Raw genomic sequence first — 17,551 nt, 5'->3', positions numbered from 1 at the left:
CATCATCATCATCATCATTATACTCAAAAAGAATAAAATTAATAATAATAATAATTACATAAATAAATAAATACAATCAAACAAATTGAAACAGCATCAAATATGAGTCCAAGAGTAGGATGTAGATAAATTGTATTATGTTTTGCACACAAACTTGGTGTGTGTAGTAAAAAACAAGTCAACAGAATTGTAAAAGTTTAACCAAGTCCAGTTTGACATATGTATAAAAAGTTAAACTCTATTTCCTACACTATTTCAACTAAGCGACTGAACCTCTCAAACATATGGCAGCTAAAACCTCTATTAATGCTCTATATACATCTTTTGGATATTACATACTAAAAAAGAAAAGGTGAAATTTAAAGAACAAAACAGGACAGAGCAGAGAATACCCCCTGTTTTTGCTCTAAATTTCACGAAATCAATTGATATTGTTTATAAACTGCAATGCATCGTTGAGGAATTCTTCAAACTCATCTCTAGACAAGTCACCTTCACCCATCATGACTTCAAAACTTCTACCTCCATATTGACCACCTTCATTGATATTCAATTGCAATTGTCTTTCTCCAAACTCAAAGTTCATTTCCGTCTTTACTGTGAGATGGGCAAAATCGTATCTCACTTTGGTATTATTTACAAGTAGATCAACATAAGGTGCCACATAGACATCCGACTTGCCGTCAAACACCAAGTTTGATTTCTGCAAAAAGTGAGCAAATTCCGGTTGATTGTCAATATTAGTTTGACTAAAAGTCTTGCTTTTCTTTGTCTTCTTAAGCTGTGGCTTTAAAAGGTCCCCAATCCTAGTTTTTGTCACTTGAATATCGTGCGGCATATTGAATAAAGGCACAGCAATGTTTTTCATTGCCTCAATTGTTAACAACTCAATAGTGTCCAATTTGATTTGTCCATATCCATCTAACTCGGCCTGGAATTCAACTGGTGGGAATTTTGCAAAATCAATCACACTTGATGCATCGTTGTTATTAGTGGTGCCCATGTTTTGAAATATTGATGGAGTAAGACGGATTTGGAACTTGTTTGTGTACAGATGTGTTCCAGTAGTGAGACTAGGGTACGATGTTGCAAGATCTTTTACAAACGGAACATTTGTGGTAAATTTGAATTTCGTATCGGAAGTTACAGGTGTTGGCTGTTGATTGGTTGATTTAAGAAGCTTAGAAACCGGTTTTGATTCTTCAAAAACAATTGATCCAAACTGCAAAGTAAATGCCTTACCTAACTCAGATTCTTCGCTTACACCATAAAGACTATTGGCAAAACTCAAGTCATTTAATTGATTGTAGATTTCGTCAATTATTTCTTTACCAAATTCTTGCAGTGCTGATGTTTCAGGTACGTTGTCTTCATGTTCTATACCCATTATTTGTTCTTCTTCAACATTCTTTGGTTCTTTTGTATCTACTCCTTCAAGTAGTTCATCAAACATCAGAAGTCCTTCACTTTCTGGTAGAGGTTCTTCACTAAATGCACCCAACTCTTTTCTCAAATTTTCCAAAACATCATCATTACTCTTTCCTTCAACATCTTCAATCAATTTTGATACATCGGGGAACTCATTTTCATCAAACTCATTATCGGCAAATTTACCCAACTGATGGCGCAAATCCTCAAGATTGGTGTGTTTATCTTTTTCCTCCTTCAACAGCGGAGATGTACTGTGATTTTTGATGATACCATCCCAATAAGATATCTTGCTTTTACTTTCATCGTCATTAGACTTATTCTTACTTTCAATAGTATCATTTTGCCCATCTAAAGATTTGAGTAATTGATCTGATGTATCGTTATTTAAAAATGGGTCCTCATTAATTGATGTATCGCCATTGATGTTCAATGCCAAGGAATAGTTTTCCAATTCACCAATATCTTCATCCTTTATGAATAAATCATTCATCATATCAAATTTCTCAAATAGTAAATCATTGTAGCGCCCGGGTCTAATATCTTCTTTACTGATTTTGAAGTATTGATTGTTTTTGGAATGCCATGGCCAAGATTCTTTATTGATAAATGGAACATAACTTGCATTTGATAACAGCCCTTGCTTATCGTGGATGTTGCTGTTGCTGTTGCTGTTGCTGTTGTTGTTGTTGTTGTTGTCGTTGCCGCTTCCCTTGTTGTCAAATACTTCATTTTTGATATGTGGATTAGAATCGCCAATGCACCAAGCAATCAATCTCTTTGCGAGAACAATACCTTCGTCTGACTCAGCACTAATGGTGAATTCCTTTGCACAATTTTTGCTTAAATGAACCAGTGCAACTTCCATAATTTGTTTTGCATACTGTGTAAACACTTTATCAAGCACTAAATTATCAACGTTTTCGGATAATTGCACTTTTTCAGATTTCAAGTTTGCAGAGTATTGTGCAAATTCACCTTCAACCAAGCCAAGCTTTGTAGTCATACCTGATATAATCAACCTATGGTGTACAATTTTGGCGTGTATTTTTGATGCTGCAAGATGTTTCATAAAGCTCGATTTGGGTTTTCTCAAGAAATATTCCAAGGTGGGGCTCAAATCAAACAGTTTTGTGCTTAATAAGAAATCCACCAGGCCAGCGGTTTTGGATACTTCTATTTTCCATACTTGGCTCATTATGTTCTTGATGATTATACCTTTTGTTGCTGATCTATTGATTCTAATAGCACCATGTGACTTTGCTCTAATGTGGGTGACATACTCTTGAAGTTGACTTTTGGTCAATGCGCTGTTTAATTCTTTTGCAATACTATCGTACCTTGTTTGACTAATCTTTGTTTCAAATGGTTTGAAGCTATCGATATAGCTCATCAAGCTCTCGGCATCATTTAGAGAAGAGGAGGAAGAAGAGGAAGAAGAAGCAGAAGCAGCAGATGTGTTGGGATTAGCATTTGAATCGGTAGTTGTATTTGACTTTCCAGCAATTTCCAGTACAGTTTCAGTATCTCCTTCTGCACTTGAATCCCTGCTTGTTTTTGAATTCAGTTGTTCAAATGATGAAAAAAGTCTTGCCAACGAGTATGGGTCAACTCGTGGCATTTCCTTTTTAAACTCAGAAGCTGAACTATTTGGCCCTCGGCGTGAAGCTGTTTGATTTGAGCTGTGATGACGATTCTTTTTGTAGCCTCTAAGTTCAGAACGAGAAAGAATCACCCTTTTCGATTGTGGTTTTTTTGGAGGCATTTGTTCATGCGGTGGTGCAGACAAAGTGTTGGTGTCAGCTGCAGTAGTTGCTGTATTAGCAGTGTTTGTTTTGTTCAGTGCCTGTTTCTTTACAACATCAACATCAGTCTCATTTGCAAGGTCGGGAATGAGTTGTTTGAGCAAAGAATGATCTGAGTTCCATCGCTGTCCCAAGATACTGCACGCTCGCCTTCGGATACACCTCTGTACAATCATTTATCGTTTATGGATCGACAGAGAGGGGCGAAGTAGTTAGAAAAATAGGTAACAAAAAAAGAAGAGGAATATGTTTGGTTGATGTTGGTAAAAATGTATATTTGATACTACTAGGTAGTTACGCATCTTAGTCTTGTATTCTCTGCTCGTAATCTCCAATTTTTCAAAAATGATAAATAAAAAATTAATTGAAAAAAGGATCTCATCTGCCACGTGACTTTTGGTCAAGAAACAAATAAAATATATATATCTTTTGAAGGTAGATGAATACTACAATGCTATCAAGTAAACGTATACATTAAACCCTGAGTATTCCACGAATAAGTGAGCATTTAAACTAGTGTGTTTGAATGTTTAGATACATGAGAGGCAAATTGTTTATTTCAGTGTCTCATCAGAAATACTTCTCCTAGGTATACTGACAAATTTTTAAGGTGGTTTCTTTCAGATCTTTTTTTGCATGAGATTGACCGGAAAGAAAACCTAACCAGACCGAAAGTAGTTTCTTCATAACATATGTTTTGCCAATAACAACTTTCTTTTTCATTCTTATCTCTTTAATGACTGATGCATTTTTTACCATCACCTTATCTCTAAGTGGCTCAATCTTTTTATTTCTTGTGCAGTTGTGGGGAAGCCACAAGAAAAAAAAGGTTATTTGGTAAGCTCCCTTTGTAAGTGAATAACAGTTAAACACACATACACCCACTATCTCTCTCTCTCTATTCAGTGCCATTGGTATTAATGGTGGTAATCTTTTGTATAGCAAAGTAAATATGCTGTAAGTGGCAAGTGATAGAGAAGAAATCGAAAAATAAAAAACAACATTAGAAGCATCCATATTTGGTAACTGAAACCGCATCTCGCAGAACTTTACCCTGCGAGACCTTTTCCAACTCCACACATAATAATAACACCACAACAAACCACGGGAAGTCACACCGTGCGGAAGAACCACATTAAAAAAAAAGAAAAAAGAAAAAATAAAATAAATACACTTTATTTTTTTTTATTTTGGAATCACCTCGCTAATAATTACTGCGGCAACAAAATGTAGACACACCTCTCTTGTATTAACTCTGGAAAAAAAAACACAACACAAAACACAAAAAACAAAGGTGAGAAAGTTTGTAGCGCCTACTACTACCACCACCACTAGTACTACTACTACAACAACAACAACTACTACTACTACTGTCTTCATTAATCATAGTGCTGTTGCGGTGTGTGTGTGTGTTTTGTTAAGACAAGAAACAACTCCGAATGGTCTACAATCAACTTAAGCCAAAAGGAAAGAGAAAAAAACAATTTATAACCGCGATTGCCGAATGCCAACGGAATTACCCCACGTTCACCAAGCCGATTCTTCATGGTTTTATTTATTTTTGGATTTTTTGTCTTCTTCATTTTTTTTTCTAGAAAGTGCAACATAATCTATGCTGATTACTCCCATCTAAAGTTTAAAGACACGGAATAACCACAAGTTGGGATTGAATCGAAAGTGGAAAGGAAATTTTTTTTTTTGCTAGTTCTTCTCTCTATATTTGCAATTTCTTTATAACCGACTACAAGGGCAAATAAAATGCTTGTAAATATAGATATAATTGTGTATGTTTGTAGAAGAGAGAGAGAGAGAGTGTGTGTGTGTGGGGGGGGGGGGGGGGGGGTAGAGAGAGACAATATAACGTTTGAGTGTAAGGTGCGACCTCGCTAAGATTTACCCTTAGAAACTGACACATGGTAACACAAAATCATATGTCACACTAATTTCTCCTTCTGCTTCTAACTTCACATCTCTCTTCTTCATCCCCATCATCATCATCATCATCTTCTTCTTTTTCTTATCTTTAATATACCATCGCTTGTAGAAGACTTGTTTAAAATTTTTTTATTTTTAATATTTATTTGTTCTAAAGATATAAACAATATTTATAGCCCTTGGTATCTCTCTAATTCTACCTTTTCCTTTTTTTTCCCTTTTCCCTTTTCCCCTCTTTTCTTTAATCTTTCCTCCCACTATCTTATCTCTTCATACTAAAGTCTTATACCAGTCTCAAATACATCCACCACAAATCATTCAATGTTGAGATCTGTTCCAGTTGCACCTACTTCTAGGTACTTACTCCCTGCTTGTACTAAACCCTCAAGAGCAAACATCTTGAGCTTACAAAGATACATCCATAATACACCCAATGCCAAAAGCATTACTACTTCACCACCCTCACAAAACCAACCCTTTTCTTCTCAATTGAGCTCACAAAACACACACACAACCAAAACAACTCTTGACCACAAAAGTCGGCCAATCTCCACCAACTCAACTGAATACTTGGCCTCATTCAACACCAAGGAGTTAATCTCCTTTTTTGTCATTGGTCTTTGCACCCTCAACAAGCTCACTTTAAACACATGCATCAAATTGTTTCCCTACACACCACTCAAAGTTATCGAAGCACTCGTTTACAGAATTTATTGCGGCGGTGCTAACCCAAAACAAGTTAGAGAAACTGCCCAAAGATTACACGAACAAAGAGGCATCAACAACATTATGCTCTCATTAACAATTGAAGCTTGCGAAGGAAACGACAATATTGACCCCGAATTTATTGTTGATGAAACAATTGTCTCCATTAAAGAAGTAATTGTCCCACACACTGTCAATATGATCAAGACTGCAGGTAAAGATATCAACGATATCCCATCAGGTTATGTTGCCTTGAAACCAACTGGTTTTGTCAAGGATGCTGCACACGTTTTGAAAAACTACAATAACGGACAAGAAGCTGCATTTGCTGATTTGGTTGCAAAAGCAACTAGAGCATGTCAAGCCGTTTATGACGCAAACCAAGAGTTGGCCAAACAATACCCTGAAAGAACTGCACCATTTGTTGTTGCCGTGATTGATGCTGAAAAACACGATTTGCAACCAGGTGTCTATGAATTGCAGCGCCAACTATACAAAAAATTCAATAAACTAAATGAACCTGTTAATATCGTGGGTACCTTGCAAATGTACTTGAGTGAATCTGCTGATTTGCTTGCAGAAGAAGAAAGATTGGCCAAGGAGCACAACTACAGATTGGGTTTGAAACTCGTGCGTGGTGCATACATTCACTCGGAAAAGAATAGAGCTACAGTTATTCACAAGACAAAGGAAGATACCGATAACAACTACAACTCGGGAATCACCTACTGTATCGACTCCATCTTGGAATCCAAGGGCAACGAATCAACAATCGGTCACTTGGTTGTAGCAAGCCACAATGCAGACTCCTTGAAATTGGCAAGCTCCAAAGTATACACCGAAGCAAATAAGACAAACAAAAACAAATGCAATGTTGTGCTTGGTCAATTATTGGGAATGGCTGATACTATCACTTATGACTTGATTGAAAACCACAAGATTGGTAACGTTATTAAGTATGTGCCATGGGGTCCACCATTGGAAACAAAGGAATATCTTTTGAGAAGGTTGGAGGAAAATGGAGATGCCGTCAAGAGCGATAACGGATGGCCATTGGTCAAGGCTACTTTTGCCCAATTGATGAACAGACTTGTCGGAAAATCAGCATAAATTAAGAACCAACCAAACGGAAACCAAAAAAAATAAAAAAAAGAATGGAAAATGGAAAAGAGAAACAAAATACCATAAAATGTTTTATAGAAGTAATGAGTAAATGAATAAAATTATATTAATAATGAAAATAATATATACACAACTGAAACCTAAAATTTTTTTGGTCAAACAAAAAAAAAACTTGTACTTTGTCTATTCTCAACTAGCTAATGATAATGTTGTTGTAGTTATTTTTGTAGATGGAGAATCCCATATACAGCCACTAATTACACATTGCACAACCCATTCCCAATCAACTACTCTTATATCATGCTGTTCTTTTTCATCTCTTCTTTCTCCTCTTTTACTTCTTCTACTTCCTTGGCTTCTTCCTCTTTCTATTGCAAATGAGTTTTCCTGTTCACTAAAACTTGTCAAAATTTCATTCAATATATCATTTGCTCCTCCATCATTAAATATTAAAAACTCTTGATCCATACTGATAAAACTTTTTATAGCTTCAAGAGCCTTTTCAACACTATGGCAGATATTCCATGACTGTGCTCCAAATGCATGAAATATAAATTTCGAAGTCTCCAACTCTATCAAATTCTTTTTACTCTCTGTAACAGAAAAACTCAATATCAATATATTGACTCCAGTTAACAAAAGCTTGCGATTTAATATCTGTTCGTTAAGCAGCAAACCAAGTTCAAAATTGACTCTATATTTGTAAATGTCCAAACTTTTCATTGCTTGCATATGAACAGAATAACCAGCTGGTAACAAGTATACATACCAGTCATCAACCCTACTGGGGTTAGCAATTACATCATCAATATAGGCATCGGAAAGTATGGGCCACCCCAAGGCCAATGCTTGTAAATATTTCGAACTGCGACAGAAATTATTTGCAATCATGCATCCAAATCTTATATTCATTGACTGTTTCAAATACTTGGAAGTCAAGCCCAACCCAGTATCATCAATTTTGGAGTATTCAAAGATGCCCAAAAGATCAGAATCGAGATAGATCCCACCATTACTTTCAATTTTTTGCTTGATCAACTCCTTCCTAGCACCATCAATATTAGTAATACTAAACAATTTGCCTGCAAATATCAGTGATGTACTACCATAAGCTAATGATTTTTTAGGAGACGGGGTAGCGAGTTTCAGAAACTTTTCACTAGAAATCCTGGTCGAAGCTTTTGTCGGTGTCAGTGGCTGTTGATGATAATTTGGTTGGTGGCTAGCACCACTAATAACATCAAATGTTGTTCCACGACTGCGTACCAAACCATTTGAGGACAAAAGAAAAACATCGTTGCTCTTGTCGCCAACATTATTCTCATCATCAAAAAGTAACCGATATTTTTGCTCATGGATCATCCAGTCACTCAACTCCATAAGACATTCAGATAACGGCACTAGAAACTCCTGCTTATCTGCATTACTTTTCTGACTTCGTTTCACCACATGTACAACGGAGTAGCCACGCATGCATTTGAAAGCATTCACAGAACTATCACCTCTTGATAGTCCAACAACTATACATTTAAACCTTTTACCCCGAACATTGACCGTATCACCAATCCTCAAATCAAGCATGTTAAGATCCTCATTTTTGATTGAATATGATCCATCCGGGAATTCCACAATCAGAGAGTCACTGTAACTAGCTTCTAATCTCCCAGTATACATTTTCAAATTGTAAGTGGCCCATACACTATCCCGATACAAAATATCTGATTCTCGAAGTGTATCCGACTTTTCCTTGCGCAAAACACCGTTAATGATATATTCACCATCATTGAAATCATTATCAATATCATTGGTTGTAGCATCATCAGTCCCAGATTGTGATTCCACTACTCTATTAACTCTCCGTTTGGACCGCGCTGGTTTTTCCAAAGAGGACTTTTCTGCACTATTGTCAACATCCATATCCACATCGGGAACAATATCATTTAAACTATTTTCCATTTTTTCAACATCGGTTTCATCAACTGCTGTAGGCAAGATCGCTTCGGGTGAACTCGGCGGAGAAGTAGCGTATCCCCTATTTCTATTGTTATCACCACTATGGCTACTCTCAACTTTATCAAGCACTTGATTCTTCTCTCCATTATCATTCTGCATGCTAGTGTTAATAACCGCCAATTTCCCATCTTCATCAGTCATCACCAGTTGATTTGCAATTTTTTTGCTTGGCGAGGAGGAAGATGTGAATATCTTATCAAAAGGTGAAGCCAAAATCAACGGCACGGAATGATTTCTCAATACTGGCGCAGGTGTTAAATAGTCAGCATTTTCATCTTCATTACTTTGAAAATGTGAGGTTAAATTCTCAGTTCGGGCTCTTTTAAGCTTAATTGGACTTTTCGAAAGGTTTCTCTTTCTATACCTAACAACGCTATCCTCATATTGATCAGTGACATCTTTATCAACAGGAACATCCAATTCCTCAGATTCTTTCTTTCCCTTTTCCATGACTAAATCCTCATCCTCCTGCTGCTCCACTTCTTCTTCTTCTCTTTCTTCTTCCTCTTTTTCTTCTTCCTCATCTCTCTCTCTATCATAAGTGATATCTCTTTCATCATCGGTTTGCACTTCGACAATGCCGTTTGCATTTGTACCTTGACTCCCTCCATCTGGTACATCTTGTGTGTTGATAACTTGTCGCCTTGACTTTAAATTCGGATGATTGCGATTGAAACGGTGGTCTATCAAATTGCCATTTGTGATAACTTGAGTTTCAGGCAAACTTTCCAATCTGTCGATAAAACCAAATGAGTAATCACTGTCCTGGCTTGTGTATTGTGGTACGTGTGATATTTTTTCTTCTTTGCGATTGATCACCTGTGTTTCTTTCAATTCATCGTTTGCTTTAACATCAATGTCAATATCAATATCATCAACATCATCAACATCATCAACATCATTGTGGTCATCACCTTCACCAAACTGCGTGTCAGGAGAAATGTCAAAATCATCCTCTGTTGAAGCTGAAAAAGAATCACCTACTGGTTTTCGAATACTTTTTTGATCAATAACTTGAGTATCAGCCAAGTCTAGATTAGTCTGGTAAGGTCTAGCAATTGGTTGAGTATCGGTCAAGTCTAAATTAGTTTGCCGGGATCCTACTAAAGGCTGAGTGTCAGCTAAATCCAAATTAACTTTACTTGCTCTTGCAATTGGCTGAGTGTCGTCAAGGTCTTGAATACTGCTTTGTTTTTGGAAAACTTTTTTACTAATTTGATCAACATCGTCTTTCACTTCATCTCTTTCTGGACTATCCTGGACCTTAATACTCTTATTAGTTTCAATTTTTTGTGTTTCTGCTAGCGAATCCATCCCTATTTTGGCTGGTGGAATCCGTTGTGTATCATCATAATTATCACCAAAACTTTTACTATTATCATTATCATAACCACCATGATCATCATGTGAATACAGGTGAGATTTTTCCTTTATAGTGTCCATACCTTGAAACTTGCGCTCTGTATCATTTGCACGATGGTCGATCTGGGTCGAGCTTCCTTGTATACTCAAAGTAGTTATGTCGGGATCTTCTTCATCCAACTCACTAAGCTCTTGTTTTGTAATATTTCCCACTACACCAAACTGGCTAGACTCCATGCCATTACTCCATCGTCGACTTTCAGGACTAGGTATTTCGACTGACACATCCTGTGAGCCAAATGGCAAATTAGTACTGTCTTTATCATTTCCATGGTGATCTTGTAGTTCTTTTTGGTAATGTCTATTTCGAAACAGAGCTTCTTGTTGACTATGCGGTAGAGCTATATCTGAATTATCAAGTACATTCGCCAGACGTGTACCTCCAGTCATTAATGCATTTCCATATATTTCAAAATCTAAAGCTTAAAATTTTAAAAAAACAGAACTGAATTTGAAAAACTATGGGGACGGGTGGTTGGTGCTATTTAGTTAGACGAGGCAGAGAACGGAATAGAAGAAACCCTTGAGCCGCAGGGAAGAGAAAAAAGAGGAAGAAGGAGAATAAAAAGAAAATTAAATCGAAACCAAGGGGATTATTCCACGCCTAAGCTCACGACGCGGAGTTAAAGTATATTCAACGCAGTGACTTTTATGAAGTGCAATTTTTTTGCTTGCGATGTAGTCAAAGATCAAAAACTTAGAAAGAGCTGAAGTGGTTTGTCTATACAAAATTGAATATAATGGATAATGAGCTCATCTGAGTTGTTAAAATCAGTAAAGAAAAATTTCCCTTATTTCTTTTGGAATGAAAAGTGTAATTAAAAAGCGGGCCAAAAGCAAAAAAAATTGTAGATATTCACAACTAAAGCCCAAAAGCCTATATGATTTTGATAACTTGAAAAGCCGGGGCATTTGATATTACTTTACAGGCAACAAGGATCATTCCACAACAAACAGAGTCAACCTTGAATTTATTTTCTCTTTTTACTTCCTTTTTTTTCTGAAAAGAATCTTTGAATCGATGATTTTCCATTGAACTATGCAAAAGAAACTCATTAACACTTCATTAGGCAGTTGCTTTTATAAACGAACATCGAAAGGTAATTTTTAAATATATATTTTAACCCTGCGAGACTGCTAACATAGTTTAAAAACAAAAGAAACAATAGTACTAGTAATATTGTGTTTAGGTAGTTGAAAATACAAATGATGGTGCTCAAGGTGTGCGAGCAAACGGCATCTTGTGCAAACGGCAGAATCAACAAACCACTGATAGCGCTTGATACTTTATAAGATTTTGTTTTTGTCCACCCCTTTTTGTGTCTGCTTTGATTTTTTATCATGAAGATAAGGACGCGCCAAACGGCCAAACCTTGAAAAATTTTTTTTTCTTTTTTTTTTCATCAAATTCCCACCAATCGATAAAGATTACATGAAGAGAAAGAGTTTAGTATGTACTGTGTGCTATTTGAGCAGTAGTAAAGCTTTATCGTAAGAATGTTGAAAAAATTTTAAAATTAAAAAAAAATTGAAAAAGGCAATTTCATTTAGCATTTGCTCAGGCGGCTAAACAATACTGTAGGTAAAACGTAGATGATTGCAAATTAGTTTATGAGTATAAATATATATATATATATATATATATATATATATGTAGCTAAGGTACTGTTATGCTCTTGCTCGTGTGTTCTATTATTATAATGTTATTCTTCAAACCCACGGAGGTCTCCTAAACTTGCACGTACCCAAACAAAATGAATATTACGGAAAAAGATTCAATCGCAGTCACGAACGACGAAAAGTATATTGATTTGGACGAGATTGGTCAAACATCAGTTGAGGATATTCAGAACCATGAACATGAATCAGAACCAAAATCATTTTTGCAGAGACTAGTCAAGTTCCTTGAAGTGCAACCGCGTGGAGAGTTGAGCAATACGCAAATATTTCTTTATAACCATGACTTGCGACCAGTTGAAGAAGAAAGAAGACTTTGGTCATGGTACAACTATATTTTCTACTGGATCTCAGATTCATTCAACATCAATACATGGCAAATTGCTGCAACTGGTATGCAAGCACCACTGAACATGAATTGGTGGATGACTTGGCTCTCGGTATGGTTAGGTTACTTCTTTTGTGGTGTTTTTGTCAGCATTGGTGCTAGAGTAGGAACACAGTATCATATTTCATTCCCCGTTGCCGTGAGATCATCCTTTGGTATATATGGCTCGTTGTGGCCAGTGATTAATCGTGTGTTTATGTCATGTATTTGGTTTGCTGTGCAAACAGCAGTGGCTGGTCCAACTTTCCAATTGATGTTGCATGCTATATTTGGTAAAAGCTTACCAAACAAGATCCACAATACGATTTCAGATCCAGATTTGACAACTTATCAGTTTTTGGGCATATTCTTGTTTTGGTTGTTTCAATTGCCATTTATCTGGTTCCCACCACACAAGATTAGACACCTTTTCACAGTAAAAGCATACGTTGCTCCAATTGCTGGATTTGGCTTCTTGATCTGGACTTTAGTAAAATGTAAAGGATTGGGAAGTGTTATGCATCAAGAATCAACCTTGCACGGAAGTGCCTTGGGTTGGGCTTTCGTCGAGTCAACAATGAACTCATTGGCCAACTTTGCAACATTGATTGTCAACTCGCCCGATTTCTCTCGTTTTGCAAATAAGCCATCATTTGGTATGAAGTACTTGGTTTACACCATTTCGATCCCAATTTGTTTCTCAATCACTTCGTTGATTGGTATTTTAGTGACATCAGCAGCTCAACACAAGTATGGAGAAACTTATTGGTCACCATTGGATGTCTTGGGCAGGTTCTTGGACAATTACACTTCAGGTAACCGTGCAGGTGTTTTCTTTCTCTCTGCAGCATTTGCCCTTGCACAATTGGGTACAAACATTTCGGCAAACTCATTGTCGTTTGGTACTGATTGTTCAGCCATCTTGCCACGATTCATCAATATCAGAAGAGGTGGATACCTTTGTGCATTTTTGGCATTGGCCATCTGTCCATGGAAGTTGATTTCCTCTTCATCAAGATTCACAACTTATTTGTCTGCATATTCAGTTTTCCTTTCTTCGATTGCTGGTGTTGTTGCATGTGACTACTATTATGTTAGAAGAGGCTACTTGAAGCTTTCGCACTTGTATTCTGCCACTGTTCCTGGCCAAGATTCGACAAGATCAATGTATGCCTATAACAAGATTGGATGTAATTGGAGAGCATACTTGGCCTATATCTGCGGTATCTTGCCAAATATTGTGGGGTTTGTAGGTGCTACAGGTACACATACCGTGCCCATTGGTGCTACAGAAGTGTACAGACTCAATTTCTTTATGGGTTTTTGCTCAGCATTTATAGTATATGCAATTCTTTGCTATTTTTTCCCTGTTGAGATTGGAATTGAAAGAACCGGTCCATTTGAGAAAGGATGGTACGAAGAATGTCCCGATGTCGAGTTTTTTGAAGAGGAATTGGTTGGGCATGAAATCCAGCTGCAAAATCACAAAAAGGAATTTGACGATAATGATTTGAGCTTGACATTTTCGAAATCACCAAGAGAAAAGAAGAATGAAAATATGTTTAAAAAAGTGCTTTACTAATTGAGATGTTCTTGCTTGATGTTTTTTTTATGCTACACTACTATTATTACCTTAATTGCTATTTAATTCTGTTCAATTGATTTTGTTTTTAATAATTTTTTACTTTACATTCCTTTACTTTACTTTACTTTACTTTGCTTTGCTTTATTTTGGTTGTACATAAGGACATTAAACAATTACTATATAATACAAATTCATCAGTATTTACAGTTGCAACATATTTTTTGGCATTACTTTAGCTGGTCTAAAATCGAGCTCAAGTTTTCTTCTGCGCCGTTGGATTCTTGATCATTATTGTAAAGTGTAGCACCATGTTGCATGGATGGTATTGGCGGTAACGAAGAAGGTACTGCAGGTAAAGAGGAAGGCGGTGGTGGTAATGAAGATTGATGACGATCCTGGTGAAACTCTTGAACTTGCTGGTATCGGTGTTGATGTGATTGTCGTTGTTGTTGAGATTGTTGTTGATGTGATTGTTGTGGTGGTGGTTGTTGTGGCTGTAATTGTATATAAGGATTTGGATGTGAGAGAGGAGGAGTTGCTTTTGAAGGCACGTTTTGCGGTATATAATGTTTTTGAACTACAAACACAGCAAATAATCCCATTCTCAAGTCCCTCTTGTGTGCTTGTATCGCAGAACTCAAGTTTACATCTCTAAAATCAATTGGCATAATATATGAATCCTTAACAAAGTCAGGACGGCCACTCAACACACCAACTTTATTTTCCTTTATAAAGTAGTTGTAAAGTCTTTCATAATTTCGCTTATACTTTGTAGCATCAGTAGGCGATGCAAGGTCATCCGGTTGGATTTGAACAAAATAGAGATTTCGAGTAGCAGTTATCTCATTGAGGTATTTATCACATCTAGCTCGTTCAAGCCTGCCTCTTACAACATAGTTGGTTTCCTTTAATATATCCTTTGCGGTAGCTTTCGATAACGAGTAATGATCTTGCTCATCATCAGTTGAAGAGTAGAATTTACCTACTGCTTTGAAATGTGAATATTCAGGAAAAGTGATTGACCCGTGCCATACTTCTGGAGGCTCGAATCTCTCTTTTCTGTTACCACTGTTGCTATTGTTGCTATTGTTGCTGTTGTAATTTTGTGAAAAATCATCATTTCCTGATAAGAGTTCTTCTAATTTGCCATCATCGGATGTACTTCTAGTCTCGATATCACTTAGTGATTCTGAAGAATGGGATTTTTTGCGTTCTAATAATTCACCTTCTTCGCCATCAACAAAAGAAACTTTTGTTTGATTTCCATCCAAAATACCATCTTTGTCTATTCCTTCTTCATCACCGTGTTCCATTTCTCCAACTTCTAATTCCACATTTTCTTTTCCTTCTTCTTCTTGTTTTTCTTCTTGCTCTTCTTCTGCATCATCATCACTTGAAAAATCATCCCCAAATCTAGGATTGGTATGATTGTATGCATTCTGGCGACCCTTACTTTGTTGCAATGTCTTCAGTGTCAGGTTTATAGTGTTTTCTTCTGAGAATCGGCGATGGTCGACTGGTCTAGCATCGATACTAACATCCATAATGTTCCCACCGTCATATTCTTCGTTTTCATTTTCCTTAACAATCTCACCTTTATGTGTCCTTCTTACGATCTGAGACTGGTCGTTTTCAATCAAGATAATATTTTTTATGTTTTCTCTATTTTTTTGCTCAATCCTGGCAATATCCTGATTGATCTCCTCGGGTGTCTTTTTCACAACATCTTCCAACGTTAAAGTTCCTGCAAAAACCTCATCTGTAAATTGTTTCTTCAATACAAACAATATTCGACGTCCCTCACTAACATATAATTTTCCAGGAAACTCGCGCTGAATGATATCCTCAACCTCCAAGGCTAATTGAGTGGCTTTCTTTTCCTTTTCCTCATCACTTATTTCAACATCTCCTTGTTTCAGAGGGTAGCTTTTTCTGAAAAAATTGTAAAAAGCCTTTGCAGTGCTAATTCGAAGTGGGTTTTTCAAACTTTCTATAGTCACAATTTCTTCCTGCTCAAGTGGCTCTTTCTCCTCGGGCGTTGATGATGAGGTTTTTTGTTTCTTTGTTGCTGAATCTGTTTCCAAAACAGTTTCCAGTTGTTGTGCCCTTTTTTTCTTATTTTTCTGCTGCTGCTGCTGTTGCTGCTGCTTCACATTTGCAGGTCTTGGTTCTCCAGAGCATATATCACATTGATAAACTTTGGGTACATTGTTTTTTCTGTAACCCATACACTTGATGTGTTGCCATGTCTTGCATTTATCACAAAGTATCATATCCCCCAAAGTGTCATTTTCTTCATCGTAATTCTCCGTTGTGGCTCCACATGGAGTACACCTAACTTCTTCGTTATCTTCATTTTCGACAGAATTGTTATCATCATTACTGTCAAAAACTTTGTCTTTTACCTCTTCCTTTATCTTTTCTTTTTTCACAGTAGTTGGGACTTTCTCATGATCTTTTTTGACCTCATTCTTTGTACTAAGTTTGTGGGATCCCGTTTTCTCTACGCCACCCACTTGATACTCTTCGAGCTCTCGTTTCGTGTGGACTCCCTTATTGGCTCTAGCCGACCTTCTTGGCTCCATCTCAACCATAAATAAATATAATACAGACTTTGGCTTGTTTGATTTTAAGATAAGAAGAGTACTCTTAGCCTGCGTTTTTCTCTATTTCTTTTGGCTTCTTGTTGTATGTTCTTTTATATATATATATATATATAATTGTAGATAGATATATAGTTATATTTCGTATTACTATGTGTTTTATTTTTTTTCTTTTTGAAAATCGAGGTTTGAGCGCGTACAAATTAGAAGAGTAGTAAAATGGATGAGTATCTTATGATCTTACAAAGATTACTCTGTTTAGTTTAGTTTTCACTTTGTCGTAGCCAATAGAAAACTAATAAAGTTCTGGATCTTCCTTTTTTTATTTGGTTTCCGTTCTAGATGGTGGCGTTGTTGGTGGTGGCGTTGTTGGTGGTGGCGTTGTTGTTTTCTGTTGCTTGTTTCAAAGCTCAATACAGTTTGGTAATTTTGTTGTAAAAAAACTCGAACCTACAATATTTACTTTCACTCAGGAGATGTAGGAAGAGCGAGGAAAAAAAAAAAATAAAAAAGAAAATTAAAAATTTTTTAAAAACGAGAGAAGTGAGAAACTTGCAGCAATCTTGTAAATGAAAAAGATGTAGGAGGGAGAGCGAGAGAAGTCAGGACAAAATGCTAATCCCTAACATCTCTCTAAGCACACGACTCTTTATTACTTTTCCCAAAATTATAGATAAAGATCACCACTATAGTTGAAGACATCATTAAATCAAAGCACATGTTGATGTGCTTCAGCTCAGTTGTTTATACATCAACCACTATATATCTCCTCTATATTACCATTCTTTTTAAATCCTTTCAATTTTTACTACTCCTACTTAACCCCATATTATTTTCTTTTCTTTTATCCATCCTAGTGCTCGAAATGAAAAACAAAAGTCCCTTTAAT

At 36.5% G+C, this 17,551-nt stretch overlaps 5 protein-coding genes across 5 annotated transcripts; 2 read left to right on the top strand and 3 right to left on the bottom strand. All coding sequences in view use genetic code 12, as the record gives it.

The window, feature by feature from the left end:
* Nucleotides 1-421: 421 nt before the first annotated feature.
* SLS1 (SLS domain-containing protein) lies at nucleotides 422-3,409 on the bottom strand (the record flags this gene model as incomplete). Its single annotated transcript, XM_001525066.1, has 1 exon — nucleotides 422-3,409. One exon carries the CDS (start codon nucleotides 3,407-3,409, stop codon nucleotides 422-424), a length of 2,988 nt encoding a protein of 995 aa, XP_001525116.2.
* Nucleotides 3,410-4,991: 1,582 nt separating this feature from the next.
* PUT1 (proline dehydrogenase) lies at nucleotides 4,992-6,983 on the top strand (the record flags this gene model as incomplete). Its single annotated transcript, XM_061119635.1, has 4 exons — nucleotides 4,992-4,997; nucleotides 5,278-5,284; nucleotides 5,345-5,350; nucleotides 5,461-6,983. The coding sequence occupies 4 exons, from the start codon at nucleotides 4,992-4,994 to the stop codon at nucleotides 6,981-6,983; spliced, it is 1,542 nt and encodes a 513-aa protein (XP_060975618.1).
* A 201-nt stretch (nucleotides 6,984-7,184) lies between these two features.
* On the bottom strand, nucleotides 7,185-10,820 carry RAD9 (radiation sensitive protein rad9; the record flags this gene model as incomplete). Its single annotated transcript, XM_001525063.2, has 1 exon — nucleotides 7,185-10,820. One exon carries the CDS (start codon nucleotides 10,818-10,820, stop codon nucleotides 7,185-7,187), a length of 3,636 nt encoding a protein of 1,211 aa, XP_001525113.2.
* A 1,364-nt stretch (nucleotides 10,821-12,184) lies between these two features.
* Nucleotides 12,185-14,056, top strand: DAL4_2 (Allantoin permease; the record flags this gene model as incomplete). The annotated part of the gene is made up of 1 exon (XM_001525062.2): nucleotides 12,185-14,056. The coding sequence occupies one exon, from the start codon at nucleotides 12,185-12,187 to the stop codon at nucleotides 14,054-14,056; it is 1,872 nt and encodes a 623-aa protein (XP_001525112.2).
* A 230-nt stretch (nucleotides 14,057-14,286) lies between these two features.
* BYE1 (Transcription factor bye1) lies at nucleotides 14,287-16,653 on the bottom strand (the record flags this gene model as incomplete). The annotated part of the gene is made up of 1 exon (XM_001525061.2): nucleotides 14,287-16,653. One exon carries the CDS (start codon nucleotides 16,651-16,653, stop codon nucleotides 14,287-14,289), a length of 2,367 nt encoding a protein of 788 aa, XP_001525111.2.
* Between the last annotated feature and the right edge of the window lie 898 nt (nucleotides 16,654-17,551).

Source organism: Lodderomyces elongisporus, chromosome 6 (genome assembly GCF_030384665.1).
Source record: "Lodderomyces elongisporus chromosome 6, complete sequence".
Lineage (NCBI taxonomy): Eukaryota > Fungi > Ascomycota > Pichiomycetes > Serinales > Debaryomycetaceae > Lodderomyces > Lodderomyces elongisporus.
Note: the sequence above shows the minus strand (reverse complement) of the source record. Positions and strands in the feature narration are given on the sequence as shown.